General features: G+C 42.3%; 1 protein-coding gene across 11 annotated transcripts in view; it reads left to right on the forward strand.

Annotated features, from left to right (window-relative positions):
- LOC121084635 (poly(rC)-binding protein 3-like) overlaps positions 1-17,796 on the forward strand; it is a 62,422-nt gene that overhangs the window by 38,623 nt on the left and 6,003 nt on the right. The window contains exons 11-12 of one of the 11 annotated variants that reach the window (XM_040586349.1): positions 3,221-3,390; positions 9,429-11,663. The exons of 2 other annotated variants lie outside the window; for them this stretch is intronic. In XM_040586349.1, the coding sequence (XP_040442283.1) occupies positions 3,221-3,390; positions 9,429-9,777 (519 nt within the window). In that variant the 3' untranslated portion in view covers positions 9,778-11,663. 8 more of the 11 variants (XM_040586350.1, XM_040586351.1, XM_040586354.1 and 5 more) reach the window with 8 other exon arrangements.

Raw genomic sequence — 17,796 nt, forward strand, 5'->3', positions numbered from 1 at the left:
GTAAACCTAGAAAAGAGCAAAAAGCAGAATCCATGTTTTAGGGTTAGTTTGGGTGTTTTTTTGGCATGAGGAGAAATGACGTGCACTGAGGTAAGGCAAGGCACATTGGAAGCAACATAGAGAAAGTGAAAAGGGAACAGTTTTTCCCTGGTGTTCACAGTCCAAAAAGGAGGGGACGTCAGCTGATATTTCGAGATGTCCGGACAAATGGTGATGCTTACACACAGCACAAAGGCAAGCTCCGCAGGTCACTGCTGTGGCCCTTCTTGAGCGGCAGCAGGAGAAATGAGCTCAAAAAGAAATTGTCAGACATATGGACTATTGAGCTTAAAGGCAGATACCAGCTGCTGCTCGGGTAGTCTGTAAGCCTTAGGTAGAATTCTGGGATACCAGTGGAAACTGTTTTATACTTCACACTGGTTTTATCCTTGTTTTTCTAAGTGTATGCTACTGCTGCAGCCAGAGACAGGCTGCTGGGCTAGGTGCGCATCTGATCTGAGCTGTTCTGCTCAAGTCTTGAAAGAGTTAAAATATGTATGCATATACACACATATCATGTGTGTATATGTGCGTATGTGTATATTATACGCATATATATTTACAGTATATGTATTATACTATAGCACATAGTAGGCTTGGTATAGTCTATAGTATGCTTGGCTCCTCTCTCACATGGGCCAGCTTTATCACTTGTTTTCTGGAGAATTTCCTCTTGATTTAATCCGTGAGATTAAGGCTCACTGTGTTTTGAGCAAGCAGGTGAGCATCAAAAATAATGCAGCACCTAAAGTTCTTGAAGACAGCTATATATTTACCGTCTCCACATTCCTTAGCTCCATCTGCTGAGCTCGGAAAAGCAGCAAATTCGTATCGGTGAAACGAAACAGCATTGCATGCAAGGTAGCACCGTTCAAAGTCTGGGGAAGCTTGCTTTTGTGGTGAGGGACTTCCGTGGGACTAAATTATGCATAGCCTGCCAAATCATGTGAAACAGCCAGCTACAGAATGATGGGGGGGCAGCTGACAGCATTAGAAAGTTCAGTCTTGAAAAGAGATATGTGTTTGGGTGCAGTTTGACATGATATTCATGTCAAAGCAAGGCAGGGCAAGTGTTTTATGTAAAAGCAAATGTCCATGGCCTGACTGACCAAAGCTTTGTAGATGAAAACCAGTCCCTTGAGCTTCTTCCAGAACCCATCAGCTCTTAAATATTCAGATACTGCACGAATTTCAGCGTAAGTATGCATAATGGGAAAGGCACAGTGAGACAGCCTAAGCACCCCAGCACTACTGTCCTTCCCGCATAGCAAATGGAGAAGCGTATTCTGTGTGAGCTGTAGGTTGTGTCACGAATGGACAAGGGTGTACTGTGTGAGCTATGGACTGTGTCACAGCGTGCAGAGCATCTTCAAGCAGCCCATTGTGATGGCAAAAATGGATGACTCTGAAGAGCTTCAGACCAAAGGTTACTGAACCTCTCTTCCAGATGCTTGCAGCACCAATATCCTTGACCAGTCTGGACTGAATCCTCGCTACCTAACTCAGAGTCAGCTAGGAGACTGCAAATGCTTTGTACTGATGCACCTGGGCTACAAACCTTGTTGGAGGACCCCCAGCACATATAAGTGGCAGCCTCCTGAGTGCCCCACAAGTGCTTTCTCCACCAGTGCTCTGGGCTGCCCCACCTTCACTACCTGCAGACCATGGAGGGCAGACAGGCGTAGGGAGCAGATGCTTCAGGATCCCTGTCCTGCTATCTGCCATATATGCAGGCCTGTTCGTGTGTGCACAGAGACAGGCTGGAGGCTTCTTGGTGAGGTTCACATAGGTTGTCTGCGCTGGCATGTGCAGCCACACACTAAGCCAGGACCTTGGGATAAGGCCAGGGAGCTCAAGGCCCTCCTGTCTGAACAGAATGGGAAATCCTGCGTACATTTCCTGAAACCCCACGATGGGTGCTCCTCCTGTGCTTGGTCTCTGTTTTGGCTACCCATGTACCCGCTTTGGCTTTCTGCTTGTCCCTGACCATGAAACAAGGATTACAGGGTGGGCGGGGGTTTCTTCTTTTGACGAAATGGACAATGTGGATCTGTTTCTGGCAAGATACTCCCAAGTGCTACAGCACCAGGAAGGGTAACACATCAGGGCCTGTAGCAGCGGGAAGGGTGGGAGCAGAAGGCAGTCTCTGCATCTTGCCACGGCCTTCTGTCAGACTGGCAGCACCATTCCAGTGTCAACAGACCTGTAGAGCAAAGTTTCCATTTTCTACCCGTTCTGGCCATTGCTAAGCTTCTCAGCATTCATCCTTCCTTAACACGAAACAAAAGTCCTCCTCCTCATCCTTAAAGAATCCAAAACATCTCAGCCTCTGCTGCTGGCTTGGTGCCCGCTTGCTCCTGGGGCTCCAGGTGCTGGATGAGCAGCACCCCAGCACAGCTGTCACACTGCCTTACCCAGCTGCAGCAGTTACCTGCGCTGCTAAACACCTTCTCGAGGTCTTGCACACAGCTTCCGAAAGCTTGTAACTCCACCAAGAGCATTTAAACAACCTCTAAAACACTGTTAATTGAAGATGACAACGCAATTTTACCAAAAAAACCGGAGGGAATCTAGGAACACACGCACATCCACACGCCCCTGCCTCAGGCTCAGTTTTATTCACTAAACAAGGGGTTTGGTAAATTTCTGTAAAGGAACGCAGACAAATTTCAGTCTCTTCCTATGGCTGCTTCTGCCTGCAGTTGCAGATCTGTAAATCCCACTGACTTTAACAGTGCAGCACCTGGCCGGGGCGGCCCACATGTGCCCAGGGCAGCCTAGGCCAGCAGCGCAGGGGACGGTGCGGAGCCGCACGGCGGCAGCTGCCGGGGCCCAGCCTGGCTGCCACTGCCATTCTTGGCTTGCTGCGGCCGCTGGCGGGTCAGGCTGGGCTGTGTTTTGTATTTGTCAGCACCATGCCACGCTGTCATTTTCTGCCACGCAAGACGGTGAAATAATCTGATACCGAGTTGATAACTATGAAGTAGCGAAACTTAATTTAGAGGTGTGCGATCATAAAGCCAATAGACTGCGCTAGTTATTCCTTCCAAACGGCACAGCAAAAATCTTTTGTTTTGATAGTGAGCTTTTCATAGCCGTGTTTTTAGCAATACTACAAATTGCAGTTAATTGGGTTTTGCTTGTGTCTGTGGCACTAATCTCAGTCTTTGTCCCGCTCCAGTTAATAGGCTGCATTATTGGCAGACAAGGCAGTAAGATAAATGAAATCAGGCAGATGTCAGGAGCGCAGATCAAGATTGCTAATGCCACAGAAGGCTCCGCAGAACGACAAGTTACAATCACAGGATCCCCAGCAAACATCAGCTTAGCACAGTACCTCATTAATGCAAGGTAAGTTTGCTTTGTAAGTGATAATGCTTCTGTGAGATTGCTCTGTCTGCTCTTCAGCAAATGTCTGTCCTGGATAGATCCAGAAAGTTGCTTCGCAGTGTCCATTTTGCATAGTATTATTCAATTCCTAATGATCTGTAAAGCCTGTATCATTAGAACCTGTGTTTGCTGTTGGTTTATATGGAAAGGAGCTTAATCTGGTGCAATTCCAGGTACACAATGAATGACACAAGCTGAAAAATCTGAATACTCACATTAGCATCCACCTAAAATGTAGGCGGATAAATCAAATGAAATGACAATCATAAATTCTTTAGAAGAAAATACTTTTCACAGACCCATTTTACTGTCCTAGATGGCAAATATAGTAAAACATTGCAAAACAGACTTGATTTACTAACTGGAAATTGCCACTCAGAGTTGATATTAAACTGACGTTTGGTTGCTAAAGAGGCACGGGATTTATTTTTTCGGAGACAGCATCACATAAGTGTAAAAAACATTCCCTAATGAGACAGGATGAGACTATCTGCTTCTCTGCTTCCCAGTGACAGAATTAATGAAAGCACTGGCTATTTCGCTAAGCCATTGTGATGGCTTAAGTCTTTACCAGTTTTGATATGATTATTTAGAAAACTGTTAAAATTGATACTGCCTTTACTTGCAATTACCCTGAGAAGAAAGTGCAATGGATATATTGCTGTCTCATAGATTTGCTTGTAAATGGTGGACCAAAGCAATATACTGTGGGGAAGGGGAGTATATATGGTTTTTATTGCTTTTTTTGTTTTCCTTTTTCTTCCACTCCCCACTCCCCCACTCCCCCCCAAAAAAAAACCCAAAAAAACCCAAACCCAAACCAAAAACCACCATGATATGAATCAAGCTTTGTGTTTAACTATGTTTGCTGTTAAGGTAGTAGAAAGTATGTGATTTATACAGAGGGCTGTAGTCATAGTAGGTTTACAGCTTCCTATGATCCAGCCTCCTCTCCAGCCCAGTTCTGTAGTGCACCACTGCAAGCCACTGTAAATGCCTTAACGGGGGAGAAGGACGTTCGTGCAGCTCTGTGTTACAGCAAACAAAAATACTCCTTTTTATAGTTCAGTTTGAAAGTAGTTGCCTAGGGACAAATATATTGAGGGGTGGCATTGTGAAGCCTAAGATAAGCCATTTCCAGAATCCTAAAACAACCTACAGCTCTTCTGTTTAATATTCTTTGTAGCAAATATAAGTCACTTCCATAAGCCCTGTAATCAAATAAAAATGTGTTCCCTCCTTTAACCCTTAAGGATATGTTCTTCTCTTGGTGTTCAGGGATTCCCCACACATCGAGACGAGAATAGACCCCTTCATTTTTAGTTGCACAAACACCATATGGCATGCATCTGGATCTCAGAAGATAACAATTTAAGATCTTCAAGACAGCTAAAGCATGCAAATAAATTAATGCACTTATTAATGGAGTTGCAGTGAGCTGCTCACCAGAGACAGAAACTCTAGTGAACAAACCTATGTTTGACTCACTAGAAAAGCCTGTGAACTCTTATACTTCTGTTTATTGCTGTTTAATGATTCTTTTGATGGAATGGGATATATATCTGAGGTCTTTTAACATACCTTTGCAAAGAAGAAAACTTCTCAGCATATACCATGGATACTCTTATCTATACCCTGTGAAACCAGAAACAAAATACTTTCTTCCTGTTGAATTTCTAGATAGAAGTCATTTGTTACCATCATCTACAATAAACCATCATATATTATTATGTACCATGTGTTGAAACTGTATTTAGATGAAGTGACTTCATTTGTAAATGAAGACTCTTAAAGTAATGTATAATAAATTAAGCTCTAAGGTAACATAGGACATTAAGGTGACTTTTTCATTTTAAGAAGTGACACTGTTCCTGATTTCTTCTTTCACAAGAGAAACTCCTGTCCAGTTAGGTGCCAACACAGCAGCAGTGCTAGTTCGCAGTCACACTGGAGGAAGAACTGAGAAACTTTCAGCCACCAGGGAGGTCTGCTGTAGCTGGGGTTAAGGTGCTCAGGCAGGTTTCTGAGAGGCAGAGCTAGGCTGCTGCTGCCTGCGCACACTGGAACCGATTTCAGTGTCTGTCAGACCTAAACCTGCCACAAGTACTGCTGTCTCTTTTATAGATGTTGGCATGAAATAAACAGTGCTGGGGAAGAGCGGAGTACAGTGCCTAGACTATAGTCTGGTATGTCAAAATAATTATAATGAATAAAAGCCATATAAGCATTCAGGGTAAGGTGGACTTTTTCCCTCTCCCCCACAAAATACGTCATTCTCGTGAATTTGGTTTCCAGGGCCAGTATTTCTGCATAAATCAATGTCTAAAAGCAGCATAGGATGTAAAAAAATAGTACCTGTCCAGTGTCCTGAAACGTTCTGTGTGTATCTTTAAACTAGCCTCCAACCAAAGCTGCCATCTATAGAATAATTTATCAAATTGTTTTAAGACTTTTATTGTAATCTGGTGTCAAATATGTACATAACATACTCTAAATCATAGATATATAAATACATTGATACAATAAGACAGATTTAAATCTTTCTAAAGTATTGTTTTAATTCTGTATTGATTACCTGAGTGCTGACCTCTGTATGAGTAGAATGTGTCCTAGCTTGTTTGCAGAAGTGTCTTTTTTTTTTTTTCCTGTAAAATCTTCTGTCTCTTAACTTGTCTTCACTGTAGTAACTGGATTTTCATTATCCAATTCCACCTTCTAGCTTTCATTAAGAATGAACTGCAGTTTAGGTTTCCTGTGTAATATGGGACTTTGGATTATAAATGAATTGTAGCCAGAAGCACTTGCTCCTTGTTGAAGAGCAGTTTCCCAAAGGTATTTCTTTACCGCCTTTTTGACGAGAGGTTCATTCACAGAGCTAACAGCACCACCAAGCCACACTTGAGCTTTATTTCTTTCACTAGTTTGGGGTAATGCAGGATGGGGCCTTTGGTGTGTATATTCATCTAGTGTAGGTCTTCAAAGGGACAGTGTAAAATTGGCACCGTGAAATTTTGTATGAAGGCTGCCTCATCCACTTTCATATCCAACTTTGTTGCATCTACAATTGGTTTGGGAAACTGCCGTTGTCACAGGGCAGCCAATAGCTAACCTGACATACTTTTACCTTATGTGTCACCATCAGTAATAAATGTGAAGCAGGGCAAATTATTGCTTTAATTGTACCTGTGTGAGTACATGAGAGCACCAGGGAGTTTGAGTGGCTGCTACCAACACCAGTGTTTAACCTGTGGGATCTATTCTTCCTGCTAGTGCAGGAAAAAGCTCACACTTGAATACCCCCTGTGTCAGTAAGGATTTTTTTGTTCTTGTTAAATGCAAGGCAGGCAAATTCAGAGTCACTGAAACACCAAGTCCTACATTATCTTTCTATATGCCTCCCTCCCAGAATAATACTGATTTAGAAATACAAAAAAAATCCAGTAATATAATCTGCATAAACTGAATTTCTCAAAACCTACTAAGGTATCACCATGCAACTCCAACACGCCAAGTCGAGGATATACCCTGGAGTTGCATTCACTGATTCAGTATTATTGACGTAAACCCCGCTGCGCAAGTACATTGCAAGTAGCAAGTAGCACAGCTGACAGCACAAGGATGCTCTTCCCTCTGCAAAGGACTACTCAGCTGTGAGGTTAGAAAAATTCTGAACTGCTCATCCATGGGGACAGATAAACACCACAGGGTAGGAAAACCAAAGCTTTACCTCCCACAAACGGGTCTGCATTTCATGCACTCACCCTCCTCCCCTCCCACGTCCTCAGAGAAGATGTGCGCCTTCTAACTTCCCAGCAAAAGCCACCAAGGAGTTAATACTCCAAAAGCCCTCTTTCTTTTGTGGGGAAGAGAGGACCTGCTGCTCAAGTGTTCCTCCCAAGCTCAGACCCACTTCAGGTATCCTTTAGACTCACCATCAGCAGCACTGCTTTGGGAGGCTTTAATCCAGCATCCCCATCCCCTATACAGCACTGGTCAAGCACTTGCATCCTTGCCCTTGCGCAATGCAGCCAGGCCTTCTGGCCCTTGCCTTTCTCTGGCCATAAATAATAGACCAGGGGCTGTTACTCTCAAAACTGCATGTAAGTCTAAGTTGAGGAAAAGTAAGGCTCTTCCAGCCCCAGAGCTGGGCTACCATGCTCCCCTTCCAACCTCTAGCCTGGCGACAGCTGGTCTCTTAAGTCTGCACACCCAGCCCCTGGCACCATCAGCAACCAGCACAAATGCTGTGCTGGGAAGCTTCCCCAGGCCTGATGGGATTTGTGAGAAAGTGGTAGGTCCTGCCAGACAGGTCCTCTGCATGGCCGGCCGGCTGCTCACTGGCACGCCACGCTGGGAGGGAGAAGCTGGAGCAGCTCCTCAGCTCACTTCCACAGAAAGCTCAGGAGCCTGGCAAGTAATTACTGAAAAAAAACCCAAACTTAGAATTAATGCACATGTGACTGCAGCTAGCGAAGATTTTCTCACCCGTAGTCCTATTTGTTTGATAGGCTTCCCTGTCTCCCAGCTGGTCACACGTGCAGTGCACCCTTGAAATTAGGATTTAGGTTGTCCGCTGACCCAAAAGCCAGCGTACAAGCTGCAACAGATGGCAAGGGGAGGAATTATCTAGGTCAGGGGTCCTCAAACTACGGCCCACGGGCTGGATACAGCCCCCCAGGGTCCTCAGTCCGGCCCCCGGTATTTACAGACCCCCCCGCCGGGGGTTGGGGGGGGAACCCAGCAGCCGCAGATGGCTGCCTGGCACTGCATCCATGCGCCGGCCCCCTGGTTAAACAGTCCGAGGACCCCTGCTCTAGGTAAACATTTTGCCATCTGAAAAAAACCCCGTATTTTTGGAACGACTGTATTTTAATGTCTAAAAATGTAGAGAAAAGTCCGAGTGCACGGGCCAAACTCACCTCACGTGCCGATGGGTGGTTAGATTAAATTGAAGGTGGTTTGATACCTACATCCTCCAAAGAGCCTGTCATTGCCTTGGGCTCAGAGGTTGGGCTAATCTGAACTTCCCTGTGCTGGCGGGGCCTGTCTGACAATGTGTGTGTTGTATCCATGCAGTACCTTGTCTGTTAGCGGGTAAGCTCTTTTATGTTCACTGTAACCACTGCCACAAGCTCAGAAAGGATGCCACTGCTGTGGAAGCCGGGGTGTATTTCAGTTTACCTTTTTTACTAATTTCCTTATAATCAGATTGCATAAATATTTTGTTGTGATTTAAAAAAAAAAAAAGAAAAAAAGTCTGGGAAAAGTACAAACCGAAGTGGCTAATCAGGTTTGTTTTATATGAAAAATGCACATTGATCTCAGTGAACAAAATGAAAAACTAACTTTCTTAAAAATAAAAAAAAAAACACCAAAAATTTATGCCTTAGCTGGAAGCAGCAAATCATTGCTCAGTCTCCTCTCATCCTAGCAAAATGACAAAGGGTACTATTCATGTGACAAAATTGACCAATTGAAAAAATCAGCAAAACCCCCCGCGTCCCCCTTTCAAAAATACCGTTAATTTTGAAAAGCAAAATTCACCATACCAGTGCTGGGGAGTAAAATTCATAGTTATTTTAAGTTTTCTTTTCAGTTTCATTTTTTCCATCTTTTTGCCATTACCCACATTCCTTAATTTCTTTTTTTCATGTGTAAAATGAACTAGCAACCCCCGCAACCTTTTTTTTTTTTTGAAAGAACTTTAGAGTCTCAGTAATGTTTTCACCATCAAATCATGAAAAACCCTTTTGTTATTTCTCTTCTTTAACACATAACATGTTCCTCCTTTGACCCTCATTTTCCCTTTTTTTCTCTCTCCTCCCTCTCCCTCCCACTCGTCTGTCCCCCTCGTCCACTGATCTAATCCTGCCCTTTTGTGGTTGCTGTCCTCCCTCCCTTCATCCCTTCCTCCTCCTCCTCCTCCTCCTCCTCCCGGCCCCACCACCCTGGCTGGACCCTCCCAACCTGTTTGTTCCTCTTCCTCTCTTCGTTTGCAGCTTAGAGATGGCTAAAGTCAGCACCCAGACCGCTTCCGTCACGACCCCTGTTGACCTCAACATGAACCTCTCTCAGTCTGCCACCCCTACCTCCACCCCCACCTCCATGGCCGTGCTGGCGGCCGCCTCCGCCGTTACCGTCAGTACCCCCCCTCCCCTACCAACTCTGCCAACCACCCACTATGCCGTTCCTGTCTCCAGTCTGCTTGGCATGAAAACTGTCCCACTCCTGGCACTAAATGCCGCGGCCGCCGCGGGGGCCACGGGGAGTTTGTCCGCTTACACTGCCAAAATTCCTTCGACGAGCGGGGTTAAGAAATCTGACCGCCAGAAGTTTGCTCCATATTGAAGGGATGAGACACAATGCAAGCTTTGCCAGCTCTACCAAGAGTCTGTGGTAGATCCTAGTTACCAAGGAAACAATACGGCATCTTTTATTTTCTGTTAAATTGCTAGTGTTAACTGTTGCCAACTCAAGTCGTCTTCCGCTCTCCATAACGACTAACACCCGGGCACCACCTACCAACTAGTTCCAACAGTGGGCAGGCGCCGGCCTGGGGCTTTCGCCCCACCAGTGCCATCCCTCCGCCAGGGCCGGCCCTCCAGCAGCCCCGCAGGGCTGCCCCCACCCCAGCAAGGAGACACCTGGAGAGGAAGAAAAACATAAACGAGGCAAAATTTTGACAGCTGGTTACTCCAGCAGTGCTGCCTGGCATATAAATATACTTAAATCCATTTGAAGGGATCCCTCCAACTACAGAACATTTTTCTGTGGCAAACTGGCACCTCTGATGAATTTTTATATGGCTAGAACCTGCAAATCTGCCGCTTCTGATGATTGTTAGTGCCCCTGAAATCCCACGTAACGTGCTGGCCCCCTTGGTCATTCTGCTGCTCTCAATAGGCCTGAAGACTCCTGTCTTCTCTGCCCCAACACCTGCCTGCAAGCAGGATATAGGGGCTACAAAATACCAGAACCTCAGGTACTTCTGCATACAACAAATGAAGCTTTCTGGTCTGACCAGCTAAATTACAATTATTGGAAGACAACAATAAAAAAAATATCAGGCACCTGTGCCTTTGCACTTCATTCTTTTAAAGGGTGCAACAATTTTCCTCTGGTTTGGAAAAACATGATTTTAAGAACGCCACTTTAGGAAGGGAGAGTAGGCTTCACCTTTTACACTCAAGACATTTTACTCTCATATATACTGACAAAGTACTTACTTCTGTAAGTACTTAGTAGTAGGTACAAATCAGACATGTACAGTCTCTACTCTGGTACGCCCTCCCACATACACTTTGTTCAGCCAAAATGAACATTCTTTGTTAGGTTTCTGTATAAAATACATCCCTATGTAACTCACTGCTAATCATGCATTCAAAGGTTGCTAGCTGAACAGATAGCATCCCTTTAACAAGAACTTAACAATGTTCAGATTAACTAAACCCAGAAATCTAGTTGCAGCCAAACCAAAGACAGCTGGGTGATGTAATGGCTGGTTGCTAGCTGTTGGAACTAGTTTTTAACTGCATTTTCTGTTTGTCCATCCGCCTTCTTTTTAATTTCTGTTGCATAACTCAGTAATGCAATATTTTCCTCACCACTTCCAAATCCAGAATCCCATTAGCCCGCCATGTTCATCCACTTTGCACTCCTTGGACACAAAGCTTTAACAATTGAACTGTATTCAGTGCATTTTAATATAAACTAAAAACACAATGCAAATGCAATACTTTTTAAAACATGGTATTTCAAAGTGTGTTATTATTATTGTATAGGGCTAAGTACTATCTCAGTATTTTGTGTCATTTCTGTATTCTGTGGGCTTTTCTTCACCTTAGTACCTTTGCACTAAGTTCTGTCACTGTAACCATTTGTAGAACTGCCATTGTTACAGTTTGCACTTATCCAGAAGGGGGTTTTGGTTGGTTTTGTTGGTTTTTTTTTTTGGTTGGTTTGTTTTGGGCTTTTTTTTGTTTTGTTTGTTTGTATATAATGAAGGAAAAACTGGAAATAATGCAAGGTACCTCAGCTATTTTAAAGCTCTAGAAAACTGCTGTAAAATTGTTCTGGACTATTGTAACTGTTTCAATAACTGACACTTTAAAAAAAAACAAACCACCACTCTCTGTGTGAGAAAACTTGCCTGCATTGAAATGCTGTTCTATGCTGGTTGTACTCAAGTGTTATTTTTTTAATAGTGAGAAGATTTTTTTTTCTTTTTTTTTTTTCTCTTTGCCTTTTTTTTTTTTTTTTTCTTTTCCTCATTTTTGTTCCTACATTTTAGGCTGTCTTCAGAAGTTACTGGCCTGGGGGCTCTGTAATGTATCTCATCATGCCCTAGTGCATTAGCCACCAGACAGGACTTTTCCAAAGCCCCATGAGACAATGCTTTCTATGGACTAATCTACAGAGGAGTTTCTGCCATTTCTAACTTTCTTATTATTCTGAGACATCAAAAGAAAATACTTCCTTTACTCTTTAAGCAACTGTGCTTCCTAACTCTTGTGTTGCTTTCATTACTGTTCCAGTTTTAACACTGTTGTGGCTCATAACATAAAGCAAAGAAAACTTATTTTTGGGGGTTAATTTTCATTGATGTTCATGCTTTGGCTAATCTGTATAAAAGCATGGGCCGTTAGTGTTCTAAACCACTGTATTCAGCTAGAGACTTGACAGTAAATTAAATGAGACGTTTTTATAAATAAATTTTTTTCCTGATTTAAAAAAAAGACGTGGTAGCTTTGTGCATACAACTGTTGTGTTGTTTAAACTTTGTTCTTTGTAACCAAGTTGCTAATTTGTCATTTGAGAAACACTATTTTATGGATTGTCAAACTAAGATCATAGACAAACTGCTTGTTTTCATTAACAATTAAAGGTTTCATATTATCATGTTTAAGGTCCCAGTGCTCATTGGGAAAGAGTGTAACAACTGTGCAATACTAGCAACGTTAGAAAGTACATTAACCCATTGTCAGGGATGGTAAGTCTTTTCAGGATTAGATAAAGCCAGACTGTGTAATTAGTAGAATAAGCATTTCTGCAAAACTTTGTTCATTTTTTAACAAAGTTGCTCTTGGAGAACTTCTTGCACTGCATAGAAAAGAGAACATGGCTTCTTGCTAAAAGAAGCCACTGGTTTGCATCTCTCTTGTTTTCCCATACTGACTGTAAGATCAGACACTGGGGAAAGAAAAGCAAGAACAAAAGAACAAACTTGGGTTCCGAGTACATTATTGCTCAGACCCTTCCTATTCTCCCATTCCCAGCAGCACTGTTCAGAGAGGCTTCTAGACAACACCTTTCACCCCTCCAGGAAACTAGCCCAGCAGCTGGGAGGATGATGACAATTTGCATTAAAAAGGGTGAATGGAGAGCTGGCCCAGTGTTTCATCCTGCCCTGACACTCTGCTTGAGCCATTCAGCTCCTCCTTTCCATCTGCCAAAGTTATCTCTTCACACAGAAGAGAAAGAAAGGGGCTGGCCCTGAGGTGTTGCTGCATACAGCGCTTCTGGCTGTGCTCTGGCCCCCTCCCCTCGTAGGGCACTGGCAATACTTTTCATGTTTATTGCTTTATCCTCATGAGAAAGCATGAGGTTTTGGCAGTGCAAGCGAGTAGCATCTTTAACGACGTGAAACTAATTCTACAACCTCCATCCCTACTCTGCTAAGGTCTATACTTGTCTCCGGGTATTTAGTTTGGGTTCCCAGTTCCTCTTACTGCTCTGGCCAAGTACTCACGGGGCATATCGATATTTTTTTTCCATCGACTCTAGGGTACAGTGAGCTCCTGTGTGTCTGGGTCATGAGACTGAGCCTGGAACTATGATATGACCAAGACTTGGCAATCTGTAGAAGTCAACAGCTTCTTCAATACAGATGCAGCCACACAACTCTTGACAATAAAGGCTGCCAAGGAAGATTACAGAATGCATCACTGCATCCCAGCACTCAGGAAGCTTTACCCAATGTTGAATTAGCTATTCCAACCATTAGGTTAGAAGAACTATAGTCTGTAGTACTAACCTTGACAAAATTCTTTGTTATTATTACTTAAAATACATTTATATGACTTAAAATACATTTTAACTTCTGAGTCTTTAAAGGAGAGCTGAAGCTGCTTTCACAGCAGAGGCCTGCATACTCTTTCATTTCCTAAATGCACACTCTAAATTTCCTCAACAGCAAAAGCAATTTCTTTGGCTAGTGTAAATGAAAAAACAACAGCAACAACAATGCCAACAAAAAACGAACATTATTGCAGCTCAGCAGTAAGTAGGTCAAGGCTTTGCTCTCCCAGTAAAGCTGCTAGGCAAAGGGCAGCAGCAGCTCTGTCACATAGAGCATCTTTCACATTAACAATTCCCATATGCCTTGCAGAATTGGCTAGAAAAGACTAGGATTTAACGAAACTAGTGCAGGGGCACATCTGTGTATGGAATGAGGAGAGATAAAATAAAGACACATGGACAAAGGAAGGAAAAACCAAAGTCTCTTGTGAGAGGGCTTTTGCAAAAAATACAGGCAGGAATGCGGTAAAATCTAGGCTGAAGACTCATTTTAATTTAATTATTTTAGTTGGAAAATATTTCTGAATGAGAAGAAAAAGTTCCTGGATACTTTTAACATACAAAATGGGCAAACAAAATACAAGAAGGTACATCTGGAGGGAGAAAAAAGAAAAGTAAAAAATAATGTTATCCAAGATAGAAAACTAAACCACCCATGCCCAAAGGTAGCTAAGAGAAAGCATGCACTTGATATGAAAAGGTCACTGCCCACACAACTGTGAGTTTCCAAATGAAAGATAATAGAAGTTCTGCAGCTTTCACATCATGAAATTGGTATCAGAGTTCTGGCAAACATCTCAAATCCAAGCAGCTCTGTTGTGTTTCTCAAATGAAACAAACAGAAAGTACGAATGCTGGCTGGAATATTCAACCAGAAGGAAAACCAACAGAGGTATTCAACCACATAACCTAGTCCATTGCTAATACGCAGAGTGTTTTCTGTTCTCAGACACAGCCAGAAGGCATCTATGGGCCCCAAACCGTGTGTTTGTGCCAGTCAAGGCTCCTAGGAAGCTAACAGCATAAACCTCACTGGTTCCATGAATGTAGGCACCTGGCAAGTGCCTTGGCCTCACCAGGCTGCATGGGCAGGGAGTTTCTCTGAGATTTCACAAGACAGTCTTAAAGCATGCGCTGAACCTTCCCCACCCAAACTTGCAGAAACAGAAGCATGCCTGGTTTTTGCATTTTTAAATATCAAAGAGTATGAAAACAAGAGTGCTTGTCTGAGATGGGAGAGATACCAAAATCCAGTTTCTTCCAGAGCCTCAATCTCAGCTGAATGTATTTCAGCACTATTTATGTACTCGGAACAGGACCTTCCCCTTCTTGGGCAAGTGCCACGATTATTGAACAAGAAAGTCACATATGCATACTAATTCAATCATTTTACAGTGGCACAGCTTCTACAGGAAAGACTGAAATTTTTAGGCTGCTCAACTAGATCACTGGAACTGCATGTTCAAAGGGGACAGCACAGAGAGGAGGGATTTGAACAAAGATCTCTTATATCCTCTGTAACTGCTGTAATCACCAATTATGCAAGGTATTAGTCCCTCTGCTATGTTTTTGGAGGAAAGACCTGGTTTAGACGTCTGCATAAGGAAATTGCTTGCATTTCTTTCCACAGCTAACAGGCCAGGATAGTTCTACGTGAAGTGATGAACCTTCATTTGAAGATCAAATGAAGGCAGATACTGAGAAACTGCTTCACACCAGAAAATTTCAGTGTCTTGTTCTGAGCAACACTTTCTAGGGAAACAAGTACATACTGCCTTTCTTGCTACTGAAGTGTACCTCCTGCTTGTTTCCAGGAAGGAATGCAGTAATGTTGATTAACTCAGTTTCTGCATCAATGCATGTGTCCTGTCACTCTCCAGACTGGCATGTGTCTCAAGACAGTAGCTGAAATGAAAGAGAAGTGTCAAATTCACCTGATGGTACCTAACAATCGGAAATTCTGAAACATTATATACTCACAGTGTAGCTTCTAATGACACCTATAGCATGATTCCTCTTGGCTGTATGTCCAATTTCCTAGTGCAAACTTTCCTGATTATAAGAAAAAAAAAAGTCTTTGTAAGTGCTGAAAATACTCCAGTATTAGAACAGTCCTCATTAGAACTATTTCTAGCTCAGTGTCTTTTAAAATGATGAAATGCAGAGAATTACAGTGGCATGCAATCAGCAAAATTTTTCTCTCCTCAAACTGAATTTATTGGCAAGGGGCCTGACCAAAGCTAATGTTAATGTTCTTTTTAATTGATATTTGTAATTCTGAAGCAGAATTTTAAATTTTTATGCTTTAGTGGAGGAATTACAAACAATCATGTTAGCAAATCAGAACAATGTTTTGTTTGTTGTTGCTATTTTGGTTTGGTTGTTTCTGCGCAATCACTTTTGGGCTCCTCTGTACCAAATACAGCCCTTTTTCCATATCTACTTCTAAGTCATGACAGCAGCAGCTTATTTCTTCCATGGTAGGAGAGAAGTTAGCACACAGATTATTGTCTGTGATTGACTGCACTTGCCAGAGAACAGCTAGCTACCAACAACAGGCAGCTGCAGTTTGCTGCTCCCTGCAGAGCTGCTAGTTAAAACTCCATTGCAAACATGCACGCACACACACATTTTGGTCCTGGAAGTCACCAGTTTCACAACCACTGAGCTGGGGAAACACAACAGTTTTTTGGTGGCAGGAGATCCACAGTTCTTAAATTTGGGCAAAACTCAATTATTCTATCAATAAATAAGGATTACAAATGCTAAGTCTTCCCCCTAAATTCTGGTTGTGTTTTCTGGAAACCCTGGAGATCAGAGGATTACAATATTCTTCTCAATTCCACTCTGCCAGAGATTAAAATTTTGGTTTTAATAATGGCTATGAACAGAGCTAGTTATTAGGACTACTTTCATCTTTATTGTTAAAAACAGAATTCCAGAAAATTGAGAAGTTAGAAATTAAGGAATTACAAATTTTTAAAAACAATTATTTCCTCTAGTTAATCTTCTAGCTGAATACCTCATCAGAAACCCATAAAATTGTTTTCTAAAACTGACCACAGATTTAAATATGAATTAATTATGCCTATGTTTTTAAGACACATTTACCTTGATAAATTAGCTTCACCGTTCAGTAAAGTTGGGATAATTCCCTCTTCCCCTTTACAGCCATGCTACAACCACGGCTAAAAAGCAGGATGATTTCTTGACTTCTTGACACAACAGCACATGCATGTCAATGTAATGTATGAGACAAATAGCAAAGTCACTCCTATCTCTTCACAAAGCTCTCTAAAAGCTTTGTTTCGGATGCTGAAGAAACATACAGTTGCACACAATAAGCTGTATAAAACTTGTATACAACACTATTTGTGCATCTGTGAGGTTCCTCCAAAGAAAAAAGCACCAATTCCTAACCAACCAAGAGGGACAATGCTGGCAGTTACTTCCTCAGCAATACATACACACATTGGCTTGTCCACCATCTTTACTCTCTCAACGGAAGTCATGGAAGGATAATGAATAGCGTGATGAGTGATCTGGTGTTTACTCTTGCCATCTATTCCTACTAATTAAAACAATGGGCTGCACTGGTTTTGGATTTGAATGAAGAAGCTCCCTGCACTGTAACTAAACTCACTGCCTTTAGCTTCTAACCACGAGGTACCTCTAAAGAGGGCAAGTGAATGAAAACAGCTAAACTGTTTTAATGCTCAGTTCCTTTCCTATTTATCAGCAGCTGAAACAGTGATTTGCAGACTGATGTACAAAATGAAACTAAAGTTACAGATATATGCACAAAATGGAAGTGTAAGTTATAAACTCAGAGGTTAATATTTTTATATTGTAAAAACACATATGTCCATGACTATCAGTAAAATCTCAGTTTAACCACCTGTTTCTCTGACATCGAAGCCCAATGCAGAGAGTGGTTCTAAAGTTCAGTTCTAACAAGCTAGTATGTGTTGGTGAGTGAGTTTGGTGAAAAGCAAAGATAAGCAGAACTATTAGAAATTTAGCTTAGTTCTTCTCAGAGTGAATTTGGGAGGATTGTCTTTTGAAAACAAACCCAAAAAAACAGTCCATCTGTTAATATTGTACCACACTCTCAGCTGAAAGTTCTTTTGATAGTGATAAATGGATCTAGAGCTCTTTAACTACAGCATGACAGGTACCTTATACATTAATATTCAAATGTTTCATGCTATAGGAAGACATTTCCAGTTTTGGCCCAATTAAATTTTCTCCAACTTACCAAAACTTTAATTATTTGTTTCAATACTCTCT

This window comes from Falco naumanni, chromosome 3 (genome assembly GCF_017639655.2).
Source record: "Falco naumanni isolate bFalNau1 chromosome 3, bFalNau1.pat, whole genome shotgun sequence".
Taxonomy (NCBI): domain Eukaryota; kingdom Metazoa; phylum Chordata; class Aves; order Falconiformes; family Falconidae; genus Falco; species Falco naumanni.